We start from the raw sequence: 22,719 nt of genomic DNA on the forward strand, positions 1-22,719 counted from the left end.
TTTTCTTTCTTGATGTACCTCCCCACTTCAATCCCAAATCCAGACCCTCACATGTCATTTTCTGGTGCTTTCCTGCTTTTAAGGTAAAGATACTCACTTCATAAACAAACAGTATTCTTTGAAAATCTCCAAACTGGAACAAGAAGCAGAGCAGGCGAAAAAAGAACTAGCTGAAACCCAAAAGCAACTGCAGGAATTAGAGAACAAGGAACTTAGAGATGTTGCTCAGAGGTTGAAGTTACAGAAAGACTTTCGGAAGAAGATGGATGTAGCAAAGCTAAAAGTGCAGGTAATGTTTGTTTTGGGGTTTTGTTTTGTAGATGGTTATGGGCTAAACTTCCCAAAAAGAACTTATATGTCCAACAACTGTGGACAGGTCTGCAAATGGATTTTATTTAGAGCCTTATTGTTGTTGAAAGCATCATCATCTCATCATCTGTCTCGTTGGTGATCTAATATAGCATCATGTTCTTGAAGAAAATCATTAGAGACTTTTCTTATGCTATGTTTCAGGGCTCTCTGTCTTTTTTTTTTTTTTTTCACTACCTTTTGCTTGTTCCTTTCCTTCTCTGCTTGATATGATTTCTGTTATTTCTCGTTGTTCCTTTTTGAAAAAAGGTCTGTTTTTTGATAGTTTCTCCACTGTTGTATGCAATTTGATTTTAAAATATAAGGCAGAAATCATCCGCAAACTGTACACAGTGCAGGGTTTCTGGTGGTATTTTCTAACCGATTATATATTTTATTAAAAAAAATTTGTAGACCACCTCCCTGCTAAGTCTATTTTTGAAGCAGTGTAAAATGTTAAGGACTAGAATTTACTAAAGAGCTTCTGTGTTAGTGGGCATATTATGCAGTTGGCCCTAGCATACTCACATCATAGTGCACTTTCATAAATTTTGCCCTAAGACATTTATGGGATTTATTAACAGCCTTTATGAAGAGATCCATCCAAGGGGGTGGTGGGGGGAATGCAGAATGTACTGCTTGTTGACAAAACTGTAAATTTGATAACAACATAACAGCAGTAGTGAAAAGATCAAACATAAGCATAAATACAGTCAATGAGGTAATCTTGGAAATGGCATTATCAAACCACTAGACCAGTCCAGACCAATAGGTTAAATCCCCTTATCAGCAGATGGAGGTAGAGATACTGGGCCTGGTAGTCAATGTGATTTAAATGGCCAGAAGAGGCCCCTAGCTGTTCATTTAGTAGAAGATATCTGGCAATATTCAGTGGGGCTTAATCAGACACTGAATATTGCCATTAAACAGCCAATCCCTAATCGGTGAGGTTAGGGGAGGAACAGAGGCGGAGCACTGCCCTATCCAGTTAGCAGCAATATTCAGACTGCCAACTGGTTATGTAAGCACATAAAGTTAGGACAGGAAAAAGGCTGTACTAATTTTATGCACCAAGTTTAACCGGGCACCACCAGTCTGAATATCGGCCAGTACTCAGTTAAAACTCACATCAGAACTGGTGGTTCACACCTCCCATTCAGCGCCCCCCCCCCCCCCCTACACACAGTTCACTTCCATAGGCCCCCTGAACCTACCTGGAGATGTCCCTGGTGGTCTAGGGGGAAAGCAGGCAGGGGCGATATACACTCGCTCCTGCCCGGTGCTGTCTCCTCTTGAAAATGGCTGTTGTGAATCTAGCGGCAGCCTCATAGTAAATCAAGTAACACGGTACCTGAAGTACTTGAGGCACTGCGAGACTGCCGCTTGAGGTCCAGCAGCCATTTTCAAGAAGCTTGATTCCCCCTAGACCACCAGGGACATCTCCAGGTAGGCATTGGGGGGGGGGGGGGGGTCTAAGGAAGTGAGGTGAGGGGGGCTGGGGCAGGTTTATATTTTCTTCGGGAGTGGCAGGGGGGATTAGGACAGGGGAGGGGAGCCGCCAGGCCTGTCTTTATATTTATTTATTTATATGTTTTTAAAATCTATGTGGGTCCCAGCCAGGCCCACATAAATGCCGGTGGCCACTACAGGGACAGTTAGACCCAGATATTTAGTGCCGGTGGCTGGACATGGCCTAGCACTGAATATCCAGGGCTAATTTAGCCGGCGACGGTCAGCATTTAAAAGAATTGCTTCTGGCTGAATATTAGCCTGACTGAACTATTCCAGTTACATCACTGGTATAAGGGCTGGTGCAGCTGGAATTCATCAGTATTTCTGAACCTCTGGCAGATATCAAGGTTGGGTCTGGTTTATTGCAGCAGGTCCCCTTGTGTAGACCTAAATCCATGGGATGCAAGATTCTAGGGCCAGTGTTGCTCCTGGAGTTCAGACCACAGTCCTTACCCCACTTGAACTTGGAGGGGTTTCTCTCCAGCTTAGTGAGGCTTGCCGGTGGCAGTCCCTGCAGGGCACTTGTCAGCATGGGGGAACTGTGGCTACACCCCATTTTTTTTTTGCTTAGGCTTCCTTGCAGCCAAAACTTTAAAAAAGGATTGAAGCCTCAGCTTTATTTCCCTGTTTTTGCAATGGGAATACATTTGTACAAAAGGAAAAAAAAAAAAGATAAAGCCACATATCATGGCAGAAAGTGAGCAGCAGCACCAGTGGCAGGCAAGCATAGGGGGAGTCCCAGTAAAGCCCAGTTACCACTGCCCAAATAAACAACCTTCCAAGTTAAGTATTTTAGCCCACAAGAGTTCAGAGGCTCAAATGCAGCTTTTATGGCACTGTGGGTGGCTTTGTAGGAGACTGCAAAGAAAGGAAGTCTTTTATGAACCTTATCAATAAAGGCTGTACAAAAGTTGGTCTTCATTTTATAGTACATTCAAATGTACTCTGAGTTATTTTAAAGCCCAGAATAAGACATGTAGAAAGTATTCAAGCAATTTTTGTGTGGGACAGGAGAAGGGATCTGAGGCTTTGTTGTCACACTAAATAACAAAACTTCTCTGTTTGCAATCATATAGCCATCTAGTGGAAGGGTAGGCCACTCTAGTCCTTGAGCGCTACAAGCTGGCCAGGTCCAGAACTTGGGGGAAGGTGTATATGCTGATCTGGGAAGGGATGGGGGATTGCATGCTCGGCCAAACACTGTCTGGCAGCCAGTGGCTCAGCACTGCTGACGGCTTCTGCTGCCTGATTTGCAATGGGGCTGCCCCCGTTGCATTCCTGATGACTTTGAGCAAGCCATAGGGAGGGGATATAGCATTTCCAACCACACAGCCTGCAGATTTTGACAGAAACAGCGGCTGTACTGAAATCTTCCTTTTGCAAGGGAGCCACTACAACTACTACGCACTGTGAACTTGAAGCTGATGAAAGACTGAAAGCCAGAGCTTTGAACTAATAATGCCTGTGTAGAAATACGATACACAATCATTTCCTGTGACTTGAGGTGAATCGGGATGTGCATGTAAGCATCCTTCAAATCCTGTGTTTCACCAGGGTTGTGCTTCAATTGCCCCTTTCATCTCTCCATTTAGCAAAGTTGTGTGGTCAAAGGGGGTCCATGAGGATTGGAAGGAGAACAATCTCTCACCCCACCCATCTGTTGGTGGAGGCCTCAGCGACTCTAGTGAACTGTGTGAAGTAGGCTGTGACAGAAAAGTACCCCTCAATCCTAGGGGCGTCTACTCCACCCATGCAGGTCAGGGAACTCGAGGCTCAGGTGCTCTATCTCTCTCTCTTAAGAGGCTCTGGCTTCATAGCGAGGATTCAGATGTTGAATGGGATCTCCTCCCACTGGTTTCCCTGTCTGGGACCCCTGGGACTTTGCAGAGGGAAGGCAATGAGAGCTTCCTTGGAACAGTGACTCCCTAGAGTTGGGGGACTTTTGGCCCATTGAGAAGGAGGATTTTGTGGTGGCACTTCCATCACGAGGAGCTTGATCAGCTCATAGATTTTGTTTATCATGCTGTGCATTTTGTCTTTATCCCAGGTGTTGCCCTCATATGGGGATCCTATCCTGAAGGGTCTCTGGAGGCCACTTAAGGCCTTTCCCATGCACAGGGCTTTGTCTCAAATGGTTTTGGCTGTATATGAGAGGCCCTGGAGGGAATCCCTTGGGATACCAGGCTCTTGGGTAAACTTTTATTCACTGTCTCATGAGGACCTAGTTAAGCTATTATGCCTTCCTAAGGTGGATGTTATTGGTCAAGACAGTGACGAAGAAGATGATGAAACTGGTCATGAGAGGGGCTTGGCACTAAAGGACCCCCATGATAGGAGGGTGGAGCAGCTGTTCCTAAAACAGAGGTTTGTATCTTCTGCAATAGGGGTCAGGCTTCTGTATGTGGGATCTATATAGCCCCTGTCCCGCTGTACTGGGTTTAGTAGTAAATTGAGTCTGCAGAGTTGGCATGTCTGGAGTTGGTGGCAGCCTTTTTTGAGGATGTCTTCTACAGCCTCATCCACATTTCAGCTTGGTTGCTGACCTCCAGAGTGGTTGCTCATAGGGGGTTGTGGCTGTGCACTGGTCAGCCAATGAATTCTCCAAGGCACAGTTGAATGTGCTGCCCTTTTGGTGCCACCTACGTTTTGGTGAGAATTTGGAGAAATTAGCAAAGGACCTGGAGTGGCAAAACCCCAGTATCTTCTTGAGGATTGTGCACACATTTTTTCACATTACACAGGAGTTAGGTTAAAGGCTTCTGCTATGGTAAATGATCCTGCACCCTCTCAACAGTGGCTGGAAGGGTTTCCCCTTTTGTGTGGTCAGAGGACAAAGATCCTTGGAACCTCATCCTCCACAGTGCCCAGAAAGAGACCCCATTAATTGTCACCAGGCCCCTTGGAGGTGCAGGTGGGTGGCATATTCTCCTAATTTTACCACAGAAGGGCCTGCATCACTTCTGACCAGTGAGTTCTGAAGGTGGTGCTCCAGGGTTATGCCATGGAATTCATCAAACCCATTTCTGATGCTTTTATGGCATCCCCCTACAGATCTTCCCTCAAGAGGAAGGCAGTAAAAGTCATTCTGCAGTATTTATTGCAGCAAAGAGCAAGGGTGAGTGAGATGTTCCATCTATTTTGTGGTTCCCAAGAAGGGCAGTTTCTACAAGCCCATTCCGGAGCTCAAGAGGGTCAGTGCCTCCCTTTGAGTCCCTCATTTCCACATAGAAAATCTGTGATTTGTGATGGACTTGGTCATGCCAGGTAAGTAAGGCTTATAGTTTTTGGCTTATTGGATTTAATATACCACCTTTTCTAGTGATATAACAAGTACCTGACCTCGCCAGATCTGGTGAAAGTCTATCTCTACATTGCTTTTTGGGACTCTTTCTGTGTTTCTCTGTCTTTGGCAGACACTTAGTCTCGTTCTTATGGCCTTGCAACAGCACCCGAGACCTTTTTCAAGGTCATGGTGGTAGAATCCATGTGCATCCATATCTAGACTGGCTGATCTAGGTATATTCAGAGGCAGACCCAAGGATGGCTATGGTGGAAGTGATTTGCGTGCTTGAGCACCTGGGCTAGAGAGTGAATTATGCGAATAGTCATTTGACTTCTGCTCAAGAGCTGGAGTACCTCAGGGTGTACTTCAATACCAAAAAGTGAACCGTATTCCTGCCCCAGGAGAACATACTCAATCTGCAGTTGCAGACATGGGAACTGTGTAATGAGAAGGCCCTTGGGCCTAGGATTACTCACAGCTTCTCAGTTCTGTGGCGGTGACCCTGGAGGTAGTGTCATGGGCAAGGGCTCACATGCACCCCTTTCAGTAAGCATTGCTGTACCCCCCCCCCCCCCCCCCCCCCCCCCCCCAGTGTCAGGAATTCAGTTTATATCTTCCCATTCCAGGGAATCTGCATCAGAGTCTGTCTTGGAGGGACAGCCCTCTCCAGTCTGCTCAAAGAGATTCTTCTGGACCCTCCCAAGTGAATCATGTTGACCACCAATGTGACCCTCCTGGGATTCGGAACCCACTGTTTGGGCCTGATTGCTCAAAGTCAGGCGTCCTGTTTGGAGGCATCCTGGCCCATCGATTGACTGGAGGCAAGGCCATTTGTCTGGCACTGCAGGAGTTTCTCCCCCGTTGGCAGGAGAAGACAGTCGCTGTGATGTCAGACAATGATGCAACATTGTTGTACAACAACAAGCGGGAGGGGGGGTGGGAAACAAGGAGTGCAGTGGTAGCTCTGGAGACCGACTGGATCTGCTCTTGGGTTGAGGCTCATCTCTCAGCGATCTCAGTGGTGCACATTGAGGGGATAGATAATGTGTAAGCAGACTTACTCAGCAGTAATACTCTGGATCTAGGGAAAGGGAAGCTGGATCTTTTCTAGCTCCTGTTGGTCCCCCGTGCTTTAAACCTGATTGCAGCATGTCAGAATTCCAAGTGTGCGCAGTTTCTTCAGCCACATAAGAGAATTCAACTTGGAAAAGAATTGAAGCTTTGATGCAGCCCTAGCCGTGACAGGAGCCCCTCTGTATTTCCTCTCTGGCCCCTAGTCAGCAGAATCCTTCACAGGGCAGCCGGGCATCCATTCCTATGGCACTTCTGAATGGCCTCACTGTCCTTGGTATTCAGATCTATTGTACATGCTGGTGGGGCCCCTGCGCCCACAGGGGATCTTGAGGCAGGGATTGGTAGTCATGGGAGTAATCTGATCCATTTTGGCTTTCAGCCTGGCAGTTGAGAGACAGCATCTGAGGAACAGGGGATACTTGGTTTTGACTGTTTCTATTCTGCTCAGGGCCTGGAGGAAGGAAGCATGACCATGTTACACCACTGCTAATAAAAGAACATTGGCTTCCAGTTTCCTTATGGCACCCACAGTTTGGAATAGTAAACCTCTGGATGTCTGCCAAGAAATATCACTCAAGAAATTCAAAACAGCCTTAAAAACCTATAATTTTGGTCAAGCATTCCTGGGCTAATTTTGTTTCCGTCAGGCCCCATGGCTTCTAGCATTGTCATGTTCTGTATGCCTGTATGTACTCTCACTTCACGTTTGTGTTGCTTACATTAATTAAATAGTTTAATATTCATATTTTAGCATTTTTGTAACAAACCCATGAGTATATATTATTGTAATTTAGGTCTCCTTTTGTATTTTATTCCTTTTGTTCCCCTTTGTTCTATTAATTTTAATTGTAAATCACTTTGATATATTTTTGATTTAGCAGTATGTCAAATAAATATAAAATGTAAAAATGTCTGTCGTTGGCATGTGTCATAGTCTGGTGAGTTGTTTGAGAGCTGGTACACAGAGCATGAGCCCTTGCCCTGGCATTCACAAATCCCAAACATTATGGAGTTCTTGCAGAAGGCCCTGGAGCAGGGTTTGGGTCTTAATTCCTTGAAGTTCATGTTGTGTCCCTGTCTTGCTTTCAGAAGAAAATCCAAGGAGTCTCCTTGGTTGCACGGGCAGATATGTTGTGATTGTTACGAGGTAGGTATTTGTGACCTGAATTGGCCACTGTTGGAAGCAGGATACTGGACTAGATGGACCATTGATCTGACCTAGTATGGCTATTCTTATGTTAAGTACATAAGTAATGCCATACTGGGAAAAGACCAAGGGTCCATCGAGCCCAGCATCCTGTCCACGACAGCGGCCAATCCAGGCCAAGGGCACCTGGCAAGCTTCCCAAATGTACAAACATTCTATACATGTTATTCCTGGAATTTTGGAGTTTTCCAAGTCCGTTTAGTAGCGGTTTATGGACTTGTCCTTTAGGAAACCGTCCAACCCCTTTTTAAACTCTGCTAAGCTAACCGCCTTCACCACTTTCTCCGTCAACGAATTCCAGAGTTTAATTACACGTTGGGTGAAGAAACATTTTCTCCGATTTGTTTTAAATTTACTACACTGTAGTTTCATCGCATGCCCCCTAGTCCTAGTATTTTTGGAAAGCGTGAACAGACGCTTCACATCCACCTGTTCCACTCCACTCATTATTTTATATACCTCTATCATGTCTCCCCTCAGCCGTCTCTTCTCCAAGCTGTATAGCCCTAGCCTCCTTAGTCTTTCTTCATAGGGAAGTCGTCCCATCCCCGCTATCATTTTAGTCGCCCTTCGCTGCACCTTTTCCAATTATGTTCTTAGCTCAAGCCTCTGATGTTGTCTATCCTGGCACACTGTGACCTCAACTTGGCCTTAGTGGACACAAGGCAGCTGCTGGGAGTTACCCAGGTGGCAGTACCCATATAGCTACCCAGTTAACTTAAGACAGCCTTTCTGTCCTAAGTTCACTAGCTAGTTATCCAGGTACTGCCACTGAATATCGGCAGTGCACGGGTGCTCCAACTCCATCCCCAGATCACCCTGTCACTAACTGAATAGTAAACAAATACCCACACTATGCTGCAAAAAGGAGAGAGCAAAATGATATCCCAGTCCAAGAAAGGTCTCTCAAAACGACTCTAAGGTATTTCAAAATTTTTAATGTCTGTAAGTTCAAAAAACTTTAAAAATTAAATTCAAACTTCAAATCTTTAGCTCAGAAGACACAAATTCATTTTATAAAATATTTTGACCTACTAACGTCCACTGCTTGCAAAAAAATCAAAATGCAAAATCACTCGCTGTGAAAAAATTAATTCTCAGTCATAAGTGCTCCATGTTCAAAATTGAGATATATGTTTCCAACGATAGATCCAATGATTTAGCAGATTCTTTAAGCATAGAAATTCAAAGCACCTTAAAGCTGCTGGACTCCTAATGCAAAAATCAGGGTCATTTAAACCACTCTTCCCAATCCGACGGGACCCATTTCGCCAGAAATACTGGCTCCATCGGGGTCATTGGAAAAACAAGCAGGCATTCAAATCTAAAGAAAATATACAAAAAGTAATATTAATACCCTGAAATATAACCTCAATAAAATCCATTAAAATGAGTAAACCACTTAATTTGAGAACTCTGCATGCAGGTGCGAGTCTAGCTAGAATTCAAAATGGCACTACTCAAGAAAAACGCCAGTGCATGTACTTTAAGGGGCCCTTTTACAAAGGCATGTAAGGGCCTATGCACATTCAACGTGCCCCAAGTGGTAATTCTGAATTTGATGTGCACCGAAAAGACGCAGTAGAAAATATTTTCTATTTTCTACCATGTGGCGCTTACCCGGCAATAGATGGAAGTGTGTGCGTGCTGCATGCCTACCGCCTGGGTAACACATGAGACCTTACCACTGTCAATGGGTGACGGTAAAGTCTCAGGCAGAAAATAGATGTGTGCTGGTTTTTATTTTGCCGCATGTCCATTTTCCGTCCCCTTAAAATAAGGCCCTTTTTCCGGGACTTGGTAAAAACTGGCCCAATGTGCACACTGCTGCAGGCCACTTTTTGCCATGGCTTAGTAAAGGGCCCTCAAGTTCTTTGCTCGTTCCTATAGTACTATTCAAAAACTTTGATTTCTACAAATTCCTTTCCACGGAACTTTACCCCACATTATTCTATTCTACTACAGGACAAATCTGTTTAGTAAGCTTAAGTTATCTATCCCCAGATCAAATTAACACATAGATTTTAAACTACTAATCCTGAAGAGACTGACATTTCTTCATATTGTTTTCTTATTTTTTAATTCTATCCAAAAGATACCGCTACACAGAATATCGCTATAAAAAATTATATATAGCTTATAGCTCTACTTAATACTGATCCTATATAGCTCACAATGAAATACACAATTATTTTAGAATATTGTAAAATTTCCAATTGTGTCTTAACCACTACAATTTAAAAAGCACTTAGAATGAATATGATTAAGGGGTGCCATCCAGTGGCCATACTTGAAAGTGCAATCCTGTGCCTAACATTCTTATACCGATTACTAAACCTCAAATTTTTTTATTTTTGTTACATTTGTACCCCACACTTTCCCACTCATGGCAGGCTCAATGCGGCTTACATATTATATACAGGTACCTGGGGCAATGGAGGGTTAAGTGACTTGCCCAGAGTCACAAGGAGCTGCCTGTGCCTGAAGTGGGAATCGAACTCAGTTCCCCAGGACCAAAGTCCAACACCCTAACCACTAGGCCACTCCTCCACTTGCATTTTATTAGCCTTATAATGCTTTTAATGGCACTCTGTAGACAAACAAAATACTTAATTACATATAGGCAGAATTCTTTAAATATATTGTAAATTCACCAATTCATGCCTTACCCTATACAATCTCAAAAGGACTTAAACCAAATATAGTTAAAGGATGCCCTTCAGTGGTGTCATGTAACAGCCCTATTATACTCCTGATAATAATCGATAAATCTCAATTACTACCTATATTTCATGAACCTTGTAATGCAGTACAAATCTTTCATGGCACTCTATATATGCACATTTATAACAAAAATTACAATACTGAAAAGCATCATAAAAAATAATAATCCTTTACAGATATACTGCCCAAATCTATTTCCCGATTTAAATCAGTAGGTTCCAATGCAGTCAGTCAGTTAATCTACCGTGCTGTCTTCAGGTTTCTATGGTTTCTTATCAATTTCCAAAAATCCACCGTACAGTAAAACAAACTCATTTCATTTGTAGGACTAGTCTTAAACACTTTTAAATCCAAAGCCTTTCTTCCAGAAGGCAGAACCCAGTCTTATGAAGATGCAGGTTTGTGCCATCCAGTCAGCACTTAGTGTCACAGTCCAGAGTGTACTTAATGATGCTGGGTCATAAAATAGCAATTGTTCATGTCTTTCCCTTACCCATTTAAGAAGGAAACATCCACAGTAGTATCTCAAATTCTAATGGAATTAGCGGTTCTAATTTTTTTTCTTTGATATTTTACCCACTTCCTTCAGCTGTGCCTGATATTAGAGTGATGGTCTCATAACTCCAACTTTAGCAGTTGGCATACATTTTGCACTGTGGTGGCATCAATTAATCCTGATTACAGAAATCTCAAAATGAGCACGGGGAACTCATCTCAACAATTGTCATTCACATGGCATGTGTTCAAGATGTGAGATGACTCACCTTTCTATTTGGGAACACATCTCAACAAACCACATTGCCTTTGGGCCAGCTGTGAGGGCCAATCTGTCCATGTTAACAAACAACTCTTGCTTTCTGACCCTGCAGGCTGCTCTGAACACTATATCAATATGAAGGCACTCAGCAGCCATAAGCTTAGGAGTCATCCGCTTATATGTCCTGTTCAGTCCTACTTGTCAATGGAAAAAACAATACATGTTGGTTGCATGTAACAGGTGTTTCCCATAGACAGCAGGATTGATAAGGCACACTGTCTCACCCACATCCCTGAAACTTCTGTTTCTTTCTACAGCTGAGGAGCTGAGGAGACTGCTGTGTGCAGGAAAGGCCACACATGCTTAGAAGTTTATGCCAAGTCCTGAGCTGTGGGAGAGCAGTTCTGCCCTGACCCATCAAATAATGTTGCCCATTTATGTGCATGACTCATTCCTGCTGTCTACAGAAAACGTCTGTTACAGGTAAGCAACATTGTATTATGTCAATCAAACCAAGGTACACATTTACATAATAATATACTACCAGTTCAATCCTAGTAGTATATGCAGAAGCCTTTAGCCCCAGATCTCTACTTCTGTACTTCTCTCCCTGCCCTTCCATTGTTGGAAGAAGCAAATACACAGCTCTTCCCCAGCAGCCAGAGCCTCTAATGTATCTAGTCATACAAAGCAGCAAAAACAATAGGAAAATGCCTACAGGGGCTTCTGATCAGATCAAAGTAATCTTTGAGGACATCACGATCTATTTCTTCCAGGAGGAGTGGGAGGTTTTAGAAGAGTGTCCGAAGGATCTTTACAAGGATGTGATGAAGACAAATTACTGGTCAAATAGCAGCAGTAACAACAACAAAATGCTTCAGAACACTATGGAAAATGAGAAGGATCAGAGACTATTTTCCTAGACAATCATTCTGAGTAATAGTACAATCGATGATACTAGCACAACTAGACTACTGTAATGCAGTATATGTAGGATGCAAAGAAAACACACTGAAATCGTTACAACCGTCCAAAACACAGCAGCAAGGCTAGTATTCAAGAAGTCAAAATATGAAAGGGTTACCTCACTGCTCGAAATACTACACTGGCTGCCAATCAAGGCAAAACTAATCTTCAAAGCTAGCACCATCATATACAAAATACTATTTGATTTGTCTCCAGAATACATGCTAGACGTGATCGAACTATCCCCAAGGAATGCAAGCCCAGAAACCAGGGGCTACCTACTACTACCAACTGCAGAAACATAATCTACAAATCTATTTATATGTCTGGATTTAGTTACCTAGGCTCCAAATGGTGGAACTCTATACCAAAGATCACAAGAAGCATCACTAATTACCTTCAGTTCAGGAAAGAACTGAATTGTAAGCAATCATTACAATTTTCAACCAGAATATAAATTGTAAGCCACTTTGAACAGTTAAACCACCAATGTAATTTTCAACCAGAATGTAAATTGTAAGCCACTTTGAACCAAAACCTGTTTTTGGATAACAGTGGGTTACAAGAATGCATAAATATATATATATTTTATAATTTTTATTAAAATTTATCTTATTCATGATGCCACCCCACTGGTCCAAGCATGCCAATCATATATATTGGGGTGTCAATATAAGCAACTTAAGTGTATAGAACAGGATTTTACATGCTTATAAATAGCCTGGTTTATACATGTGTAAACTAGGAGTTCAGAAAACATAGCACCTCCTTTTATGTGAGATATACATAGGCACTTCTGAGGATGAAAGCTGGGCAGAGTGGACCATAATGTCTAAGGTTCTGAGAACAATTATTTATCTTTCTATATTTTGTGTATACAGAGGAGTGCATATAATTGTCCTTAGAATTCTCATTCCTTCCCAAGGCTCCCACATCATATCAACACTGCTTGAGCTTACTGGAACATATATAAGGAGACAGAATTGGGGTGGACCACGCGAGGTTGTGGTGCTTATCCAGTTTGTGGCTAAATTCAACAATTGAACAGATAAATTATCCACTTAAGATAGGCCAGTGAAATAGCAGTCCTGATTCAGATAAGGGTCTGTAGTGGCACAGCATAAACATATATTCAGCGTCATTTCTTAAGTGCTTAATACTGCCCCAGGCTTTATTTTATTCAGCAGCCACCATCACTGAATATCAGGGCCTTAAATTTTTCGAGATGCCTAAATTTAGGTGAACTTTCATAAAAAAAATTCTGGCCCCTAAATTCAACTGTAAGTCTTCCTAAATTTAGGTGCCTAAAATTGAGTGTAAGCCAGAAAGAGATATATGGAGTTGAAGGAGTGATCTAGTGGTTAGAGCACCCAGCTTGACATCCAGAGGTGGCCAGTTCAAATCCCACTACTGCTCCTTGTGATCTTGGGCAAGTCACTTAACCCTCCATTGCCTCAGGTACCAACTTAGATTGTGAGCTCTCCAGGGACAGGGAATTACCCAGAGTACCTGAATGTAATTTACCGTGAGCTACTGCTGAAAAGGTGTAAGCAAAATCCAAATAAATTATATAGAAATTTGAGCATTTTTTGAAAATATATTTCCTAGTACCTTTCAATCCTGGAGACTTCCTGCTGATGTAACTCAAGTTGATTGTAAGCATGTAAAGAAAGTACAGAGCAAACCTTAGGGATTTTTATGTCGTCATATCTGAAAGGAACAACCAGAGTTTTGGATCTGTGTTGCCATTTGAGCCTGCCTGAACTTGATATTGTGGTCTTCCTAGTTTTTTTTTTTCTTTTAAGATTGATAAGATGAAAATACACTCTCCTCTTAGGTCTTACAGAAGAAGCAGCAAGACACAAAGAAGCTGGCATCCTTGTCTTCCCAAAATGAGAAACGAGTGGCAGAGCTGGAACAAAATGTGGACCACATGCGGCAGCAGCAGTCACAGTTGCAGAAAAAACTGCGTGAAGAGACGGAGAAAAAGAGAAAGCTGGAGACTGAGATTCAAAGAGATCAACAGCAAATTAAAGTAAGAAAGCTTCTTGTCTCTGCTTGGTCTGGACTATGGTTCTAATATGCTGTTCTAAGAATAGAGTTATCGGGACCACACTGCACTTTTTAGTCCTCAGTCTTTCCTAGAAATTACGAATTGCACGTAACACAGACCTTTGAACAGGGCCTTATTTTTGTGTAGGTTATGGGACTGGGACTCAGACCAGTGGGAATTGCTGAAGCTGCTACTGAGGGTTACCTCTGGTATGGAAAAAGGAGCATGTCAAGGCAGAACATGACTTTTATTATGTAAACCTTTAGCACATTTTCCCTGATGAGAAAAGATGTAGTGATAGCATTCAAGAGGACCAATCTATTAATTTTTGAACTTTATATTTCAAAGTTATAATTTTTGTAAGTCTCCATTGTTGCACTACTTTGCACACCTTGTGCTGGCAACAGCATTATGTATTGGTCAAAATCAACCGAGTGGTTTTATTTTTTATTTATTTTAGTTACATTTGTACCCCGTGCTTTCCCACTCATGGCAGGCTCAATGTGGTAGGCAATGGAGGGTTAAGTGACTTGCCTGTGCCGGGAATCAAACTCAGTTCCTCAGTTCCCCAGGACCAAAGTCCACCACCCTAACCACTAGGCCACTCCTCCACTCTGAAAGAGGACTTCATATTATTGTATTGATGTCTATCCCAGCCTTCTCTGAAGGATTTAGGAGACAATTTCTAAGATTTTGATAAGAAAGAGGCTCTAAATACCTTTATAATATAGCATGTTTCCCTTAGCTCCAGATAGTAACTATGATGCTTCTGCTAGAGAAGTGAGGGACCCTCAATATGAAGTGCATTTTAAGTGAGCTCCACATCGCAGGATGGATAAATCTGTGGTTAGTTATAATTGAATGTGTCTGACTTTGGAAAAACATGCCATTGGCAAAAATGGAATGATAGCACCAAAAAGACAAGGTCTTTCTGTAGTCCCTTCTGTGGCTTGACTCAGGTCTGGTGTTGGACATTCAGGGGCCCAGGGCAGAAACTGGGGAGGGGTCCCGAAAGCTGGCCTTCAGCCTACTTCAGCTTGAGGCAGACTTGGTATCCCCCTATGGTATGGAGGCTCAGGGCAATTGCCCCATTTGCCGCCTCCTAATTGATTTCAGAGACCACTTTCAGTTTTCCTATGGTGCTTGTGGGTGTTGGTGGAGCTACAAACTGATTTTAAAATAGAAAAAGAGTTTCCCTTTGAAAATACCACCACATTGGTGCCATGGTGATTCTTTAAACAAGTGCTTTTCAGGCACAGAATACACAGAATAAAGAAAGTTAAAGAATGTATAGGGATTTCAAAATGAAATACTTGTGTTCATTTGGGGACTTGCCCTAATCCTGCCCTCATCGCTTTCTCTTCTCCCTGAGGGGAAAAGTAAATGCACTATTTACAGCACAAATGCCTTTCCCTATGCTGTGGGTGAGGGGAGCGTGTCAGTTTTCAAAAATGTCATCTGTGGATTAATATCAGTTAGCGCAAGGAGAATCCCTTTGAAAATTACTCCCTTAGGAGGTAATTTGATATAATATTTCCATATGTAAAGCATGCTTTATATGTGGAAAATGGCTTTTATAAAATTGCACAGGTGTATACACATGCACAAGGTACATGTGCCAACAAGAGCACATATACATTTAAGCGACCTGCATATATTTTTATTTATTTATTTACTTATTAGGATTTATTTAGCACCTTTTTGAAGGAATTCATTCAAGATGTTGTACTGAATAAATCAAGCGTAGGCAATAGAAAATCACAGCAGTAAAAATATTCAAACAACAATACAAGGTATGGCATAATATGCTACATTACAATGTCAACATAGTACACAATAAAACATTTTAATAGCGTAGGGTGAAAGCAAAGATGGAACATATAGATAGTTAAGAGAGTAGGAGGAGTTAGAAAATAAAGGGATTCATTTAAAGAAAGTTGCACATGAGGTCCGAGAGGTGATTAAATATTATCTCGGCTAAAATAGTGGGTAAACATGTTCTGCTGCAGTATGTGCAGCCCATGTTACTCCTTGTTTGTGTGTGTGAGACTAACAGTTAGTTACTTCTTCCATTAAAGGCCTGATTGAAGAGCCAAGCTTTCACCTGCTTCCTGAAGTAGAGATAGTCTTGTGTTAATTAGAGCCTTTCATGGAATGCATTCCAGAGTGTGGAGGCTATTCCAGAGAAGGCTCACTTGTGGGTATCACATTGTATAATGTCTTTTGGAGAGGGTGTGGTTAGGTATACTCCGTGGGAGGACCTTAGTGTCCTTGGAGGTGTGTAGAGGGCAGTCTGTTCTTCAAGTTCTCAGGGCCATTTTCTTTCAGGGCCTTGAAGATCAGACATAGAGTTTTAAGTTTAGCCCTGTATTATACTGGTAGCCAGTGAAGTTTTTGCGAAAATGGGCGATGTGATCAGATCGCTTGCTGAAGCATTCTGAATAAATTGGAGCTGGTGCAGACCCTTTGTAGTCAGACCAGTGTAGAGTGAATTACAGTAAACCAGTCTTGATGTTATCATGGCATGCACAACTAGGATAAGATATTCCTTCTCACTGTAAGGAGCGAGGCAGTGTAGTTGTCTTGAAAGTTGTTTGGATTTGGGGATCGTATTTGGGCAGAGTTGTGATGGAAAAAAGAGCAGATCACTAACACAAAACAGTTTCTAGTTGTAACAAATTTATTAGTGGGACTTCAACACATTAATAAACTAAAATAATGATTGCCCGACGTGGCCATGGTTTGCCCTTGCAGGGGCTGCATCAGAGGAAGTACTGTTAAAAGGAATACAAAATCAAATCAATTTATATAAATACAATAAAAGTTTAAATGATCAAAAAAATTAAAACTCATAAATAAATGAATATACACATACAGGCCTCAACAATTTTTCATTAAATGTGGGAGCCAGCATCTAAGACCTTTCTCGTGTCTCCTTCCAACATTTGTCTCCAGGAAAGCTTCTTTTTTTTTGGGGGGGGGGGGGGTGGAATCCCTTTCTAGATTAGCAGTAGCTCTTTTAGAAATTGACTTACTAAGGTTTTACCCCTCCCTCCCTCCTATTTTGTGTCTGTGGGCAAAGAAACTTTAGTAAATCAGTTCCTTAAGGTGCCTCTGCTAATCATTGCAGAAATCAGTAGTCTCCCTTCCCAAAGCATGCTGTCAGCTGTGTGACAGCACCATCTAATCTAGATAGGTACAGCAAAGAGGCAGTTGCCTCTTTGTTTCACCTTTCACCATAGGCTGGATTCCCATCAGCTTCTCTCTCATACCACCTCTGCAAGCCTTTACCCAGTCTGTCTGTTTCTAATACCCCATCCCACAGTTTTCACCTAATCTGTCTCTCATCCATAATCTCCCAACCCCCCTCACAGCCTTCACCCATTCTGTCTCTCTCATTCCCCTTCCTGCCCCACAGCCTTCACCCAGTCTCTCTCATGCCCCCCCCAGTCTTCACCCAGTTTATATCATGCCCCCTGACTAGCCTTCACTCAGTTTTTCCCATGTTCCCCTCCCCAGCCTTCACCCAGTCTGTCTTTCTCATCTCTCCACCTCCCCCCCCCCCCCCCCCCCAGCCTTTACCCGTTTCTCTCTGGCTCTCTGTCTTACAGCAGCCACCAGCTCTTGCCTCAGAAACTTACTTCTGTAAGCTCAGTAAAGCAGTCGGTATACTTGAGCCCCGCAGTGCAGGAAATTCAGGAAGTCTCGTGGTTTCAAAATTCCATGATACTTCCTGCACTTCAAGGCTCAAGTATAGGGAGAGCCTAATCGTTGTACCAAGCCAAGAGAAGAGGTTTGAGGTAGCTCTGCAAAAGGAGAGAGAAAATATCTTTTTGGTGAAATCCCAGGCTCAATTTCTAGGGGCCATGGCAACCTGGCACCTGAGGTTTGTTGAGCATGCGCAAGGAGTCCTGGTGCATGCTCAGAGCAGGAAGGAAGCAGTGGGAGGAGGAGGAGGAGAGTGGTGGCACTGTATTTATTTGACTGGCGGGGCGTCGGCATCCCCGCCGGCAAAGGGGTGCTGCAATTCTAGAGGGGGCCCGGGCTCTCAAGGCCCCCTCCTCCCGGTGGCTATGCCACTGCTCCATATATCTTAATATTGAACCACACCATCCGGTGGTTACTTGATACCAGATGATTCCCCACTATACCAATGTAGGCCCTGTCTTCATTCATAAGTTTGAGGTTCAGCAAGGGCCCATCCCATATGGGTTCTATTACCAACTACTGGAATAGTTCTCCTTGTAGAGAATCCAGGATATCCCTATTTCTACATGATCCCACAACAGGGATGACCCAATCAACATCTAGCATATTGAAATAATCTGTATACTTCCCCTTTCATAGCTATATTTTGAATGTTTTCAATTAAATCTCTTTTCTCCTTCTGCCTGTAAAGGAGGCCTGTATGTCACACCAAGTCAAATAGATTTTCCAATTCTTCTTTCCAGATTAACTCACAGTGCTTCTTCCTTACCCCATAAATTTTGCAATTCTGTTGTTTTAACATATGCCACTCCTCTTCCCTTTCTTTCTATTCTGTTCTTTCTGAATAGATTATAGCCTGGTATAATTATATTCATGTCATGGTTTTCCACAAACCACATCTCCGTGACCACCACTAAATCCAAATCAGTCTCTTCCATCATAACCTCTAGATTCAGAACTATATTTTCTACACTATGGGCATTAGTATGCAAAGCTTTCTAGGTATACCCTTTTCCCTATTTCTTGGAGAATTGATAAGAACATCACCTGTGCACCTACCTGCTTCCCCCTCTCTCCCAGAGGCATGAAGTCACTTTTATTGCTTTTGGAGGGTACCTAGCAGTATCATTACCAGCATAAATGATCAGTAAGCTTGATGAGTCTCAGCAAAGAAGTACAGAGTTCTCCAATACTTCTCCCAATAAAAATCCACAACTCTTTGACCATTTTAGCAAGAAGTTGTTCTAGGAGCACCATACTGTCTGCTTTCATTGCAGTTTCAACTTTATCCCCTTCATGATATAATTTGGCATCATAATTTAAGTGTATATACAAGGAAGGCATCCACAAGAGAGGAGCATGGTGGGGCAGGCACCAGCATTTACGTACATAACTAAAGGAATACTGTAAGTTGCACACTAAAGTACTGCATAGAGCTGCACACATTTACACCTACTATTGACATAACATAAGTTGTCACGCCTAAATATAGGCATGTTGATGCTGACTTATACTAGTATTCTATAATCATAAAATGTTGCCTACTGTCAGAGCTGGTTGTAAGGGGTCAGGTTCACACAGAGAGTTGCATTGAGCTGTAGTGCTAAATGAGATGCTGAGGAGACTGCAGCATATGGGAAAGATTATGTATGCTCAGAACTTTCCACTAAATTCTGAGCTACGGGGAAGTGGTTCCTTGTGCTTGATCAATCCTATCCTATATAATAAAACTCACCTCCAACGTTCGAAACCTGGCTGCTTGTGTCCGTAACTTGGGTCTCCGAAGCCCTCTGACGTCACGACGCATTACGCGAAAAACCAATCAAGTTGACTCTTTGTGTGCGTGCGTCTGACGTCAGACGCGTGAGCACAAACTGAGTGAGTCCAACTTCACTGCGTTTTCCTCCATTGCGCGCCGCCGAGAAGGGGACACTTCGGCCGGATGGCGGGGGTTGGGGTCCCCCGCCAGCACAGGTACGCCAGAGCGGCTGGGGTGGTTTGGCGGAGGGAACGGGGGCTCCAGACGCTCGCAACAGGGGGGTCCATGGTTCAGGAACTGCGAGGGAGGGGGGTCTAAAAATTGGTGAGAGAAAGCCAAGGAGGTGGGGTCTCGAACTCGGACAGTGTTAGGGAGGGGTCTGGAACACGGAGGGGGGGTGTGGAATTCGGATTGAAGGAGGGGGGTCTGAAACTGGGGGGGAGGAGTGATGGGGGGTCTGATGGGGGGGCTGCAATTGGAGGGGCCAGTGATGGGGGGTTCTGGAACTGGGGGGGAATGATGGGGGGGTCTGGAACTGGCGGAGGGGAATGATGGGGGTCTGGAAATGGGTGGGGGGTCTGGAACTGCAGGGGGGACAGATGGGGGGGGTCTGGAACTTGGGGGGTGATGGAGGGGTCTGGAACTGGGGGGGGGTGATGGAGGGGTCTGGAACTGTGGAGGAAGTGATGGGGGCCTGGAACTGGGGAGACCCCCCATCATTCCCCTCCGCCAGTTCCAGACCCCCCCCATCATTCCCCCCCAGTTCCAGAATGCTGGGGGGTCTGGAACTGGCGGGGGGAGTGATGGGGGGTCTGGAAATGGGTGGAGGGCTCTGGAACTGGAGGGAGGACTGATGGGGGGGTTTGTAACTTGGGGTGTGATGGAGGGGTCTGGAACTGGGGGGGGGGGGGAGGAAAACCTTGCTAGCGCCCGTTTCCTTTGCCTGAAATGGGCCTTTTTTACTAGTTGTTTATAAAGAACACCATTTACATGTAAGCAATGATGCCTTTGGCATAAATAAACTAACAAATTTCATAAAGCCAAAAAAGTGAGTTACTTTCAACAGGCTTGTTAAACTGATACTTGGAAAGTTCTGTCTGTTCTTATTTCCTAGGAGCTGCAGCTAAAGACGGAACAACAACAGAAGATTTTGAAACTGAAAAATGAAGAGATTGCATCAATTAGAAAGCGGAAGAGTACTGTTAGCACACTGGACCAGCTACAGGTATAAATATATTCTGTACTAAGATTTTAGGGTACATTTGTTTGCACGTTATTCTATCCCTTTATGCTCATTGGTGCTGAATAACCATTCAAATATACAATTTTTAAAAAATCTGCATTATAAACAAACTCAATATATACAGTTTCAAAGATCAGCAGTATAATGAATCTTTTCTATACCGGTCATTCATAAATGCTAGCTGTATCTGCTTCTAAACAATAATAATAATAATCTCTGGCTCAATAATAAACAGCCAGTAAATTTGACTGACTAAAAATACATTTCAGTGTTTTTAGAAACATAAACCACATCCTTAGTTTAATATTTAAGTCAGTAGAAAAATGAACTTTTTAGCAAAATCAGCTAAGTCCTCGGGGCCATGCTGAGATGATTTTCTAACACATATATTTTGTCATTTAACTCAGAAGTTAGACGAACAAAAGAAATGGTTGGATGAAGAAGTAGAAAAGGTCCTCCATCACCGTCAAGTGCTAAATGAGCTGGAGGAAGATCTAAAGAAAAGAGAGACAGCCATGGCCAAGAGAGAAGCTTTGCTACAGGAAAAAAGCCATCTAGAAATCAAGAAGCTTCGGTCAAGCCAGGTACTGCATGCTGACAATAAGCAAAAACCCTTTACTTTTTGCAGAAATATATTCCAGGATATGAACATAATCAAAAAGAAAATCCAAACTACTCTGATCCAAGGGGAGTCAGATTTTTGTGATCTGAAACTAAATTGGAAGGGGTTCATGGGGTAACCCTGGACCATAAGGATGGATTTGTTGACTGCGGTTTTATTGCAGTTTGATATAACAAAACTCTATTGTTGTAGCGTTTTGGCATTACAGCATGTACTCAAACCCATCTCCCCTGCTGTTTCAGAGCAGCTGTTTCTGTCCTGGAAGGGAGATGAAAGGGAGAAGAGGGAAGGTACAAAAAATAGCAAAAAATAATGAGAAAAGACAAGGAGATAAAAAAAATAAAACAGTGTTAGATAAAAGAAGTAAGAGAAAAGCCAAAGGGGAAGAAATTGATTGTAGATAAACAGCCTCATACATATACTGCCACAGTGTGGCTACACTGGGAGTGATCCAATTTCTGTCCCAGACAGACTTTTGACTTTTTATTTTTTCCTGTTGGAAATCATTAGGATCCTTCTGGTATTGTATGTGCAGCAGCAGAAGAGAAGACAGCTACAGTAGTAAGTGTGTACTAGTAGTTCCATATAGACTACATAGAGTTACAGCAGGCAGTGCTTTGCCTAAGACTTTCCCAGGCCCTGAGAATGACTAATGTGTACTATTTTTTTTTTCTTTTGTGAACATTGTAACCATAATTATAGTGTTGATATTAGCTGATGGATTCTATATATCGCGCCTAGCATTCCGTGCTGAAATCTAAGCGTATTCCATAACAACGCACATAACTTAATTGGCTTAACAAGCAAATCAGCATTTTTAACAGCATTTAACAAGCAATGATGAGCACTAATGGGAAATAATTAGAATTTACACGCATAACTCGCTAAGTGTATTCTGTAACGCAGCGCGCCTAAATTCTAATGCACAGAGCCAAAAAGGGTCATGGTTACGGGCAGAGAATTGGGCGTTTCATGGGCATTCCCAAATTTATGTACACTGTTATAGAATATGATTTCTGTGTGAATTTTCCAGGCACCATATATAGAATCTGCCGCTATATATACAACATCAAAAATACAGCTACTATATTTACTATATGTTGGTTTATCAAAACAGACATGGCTAACATATTTGGAATGAAAGTAATCAGGATCCATAGAGGGCAGTTTTCAGAGCTTTTTCCCAGAAAATTGCTTTGTCTGAATATTTCCCTCTGCAACACTAAAAGTACATGCTGACTTCCACAGCATATACACTTTTAATTGGGTTAAAAAGAGGCAGTCCAGGGGTGTTTTTAGTTAGGGGGAGGGGGCAAAACAATCCACAAATACAGGATTTCCAAAAGTATATGTGATACTTTAATCCCAGGATATATGCACAAATAAAGTACACAGGAATGGGTAATTCTCTTTGAAAATTAACTGCAAGTGCACACACTGAAAGAATATAAGATACACCATGC

General features: G+C 42.8%; 1 protein-coding gene across 1 annotated transcript in view; it reads left to right on the forward strand.

Moving 5' to 3' along the window:
• KIF27 (kinesin family member 27) overlaps positions 1-22,719 on the forward strand; it is a 199,491-nt gene that overhangs the window by 77,421 nt on the left and 99,351 nt on the right. The window contains exons 11-14 of the mRNA XM_030193692.1: positions 84-289; positions 13,709-13,906; positions 20,506-20,616; positions 21,042-21,218. Coding sequence (XP_030049552.1) covers positions 84-289; positions 13,709-13,906; positions 20,506-20,616; positions 21,042-21,218 — 692 coding nt within the window. The remainder of the gene's footprint in view (positions 1-83; positions 290-13,708; positions 13,907-20,505; positions 20,617-21,041; positions 21,219-22,719) is intronic.

Source organism: Microcaecilia unicolor, chromosome 2, assembly GCF_901765095.1.
Source record: "Microcaecilia unicolor chromosome 2, aMicUni1.1, whole genome shotgun sequence".
In the NCBI taxonomy this organism is placed as follows: Eukaryota; Metazoa; Chordata; class Amphibia; order Gymnophiona; family Siphonopidae; genus Microcaecilia; species Microcaecilia unicolor.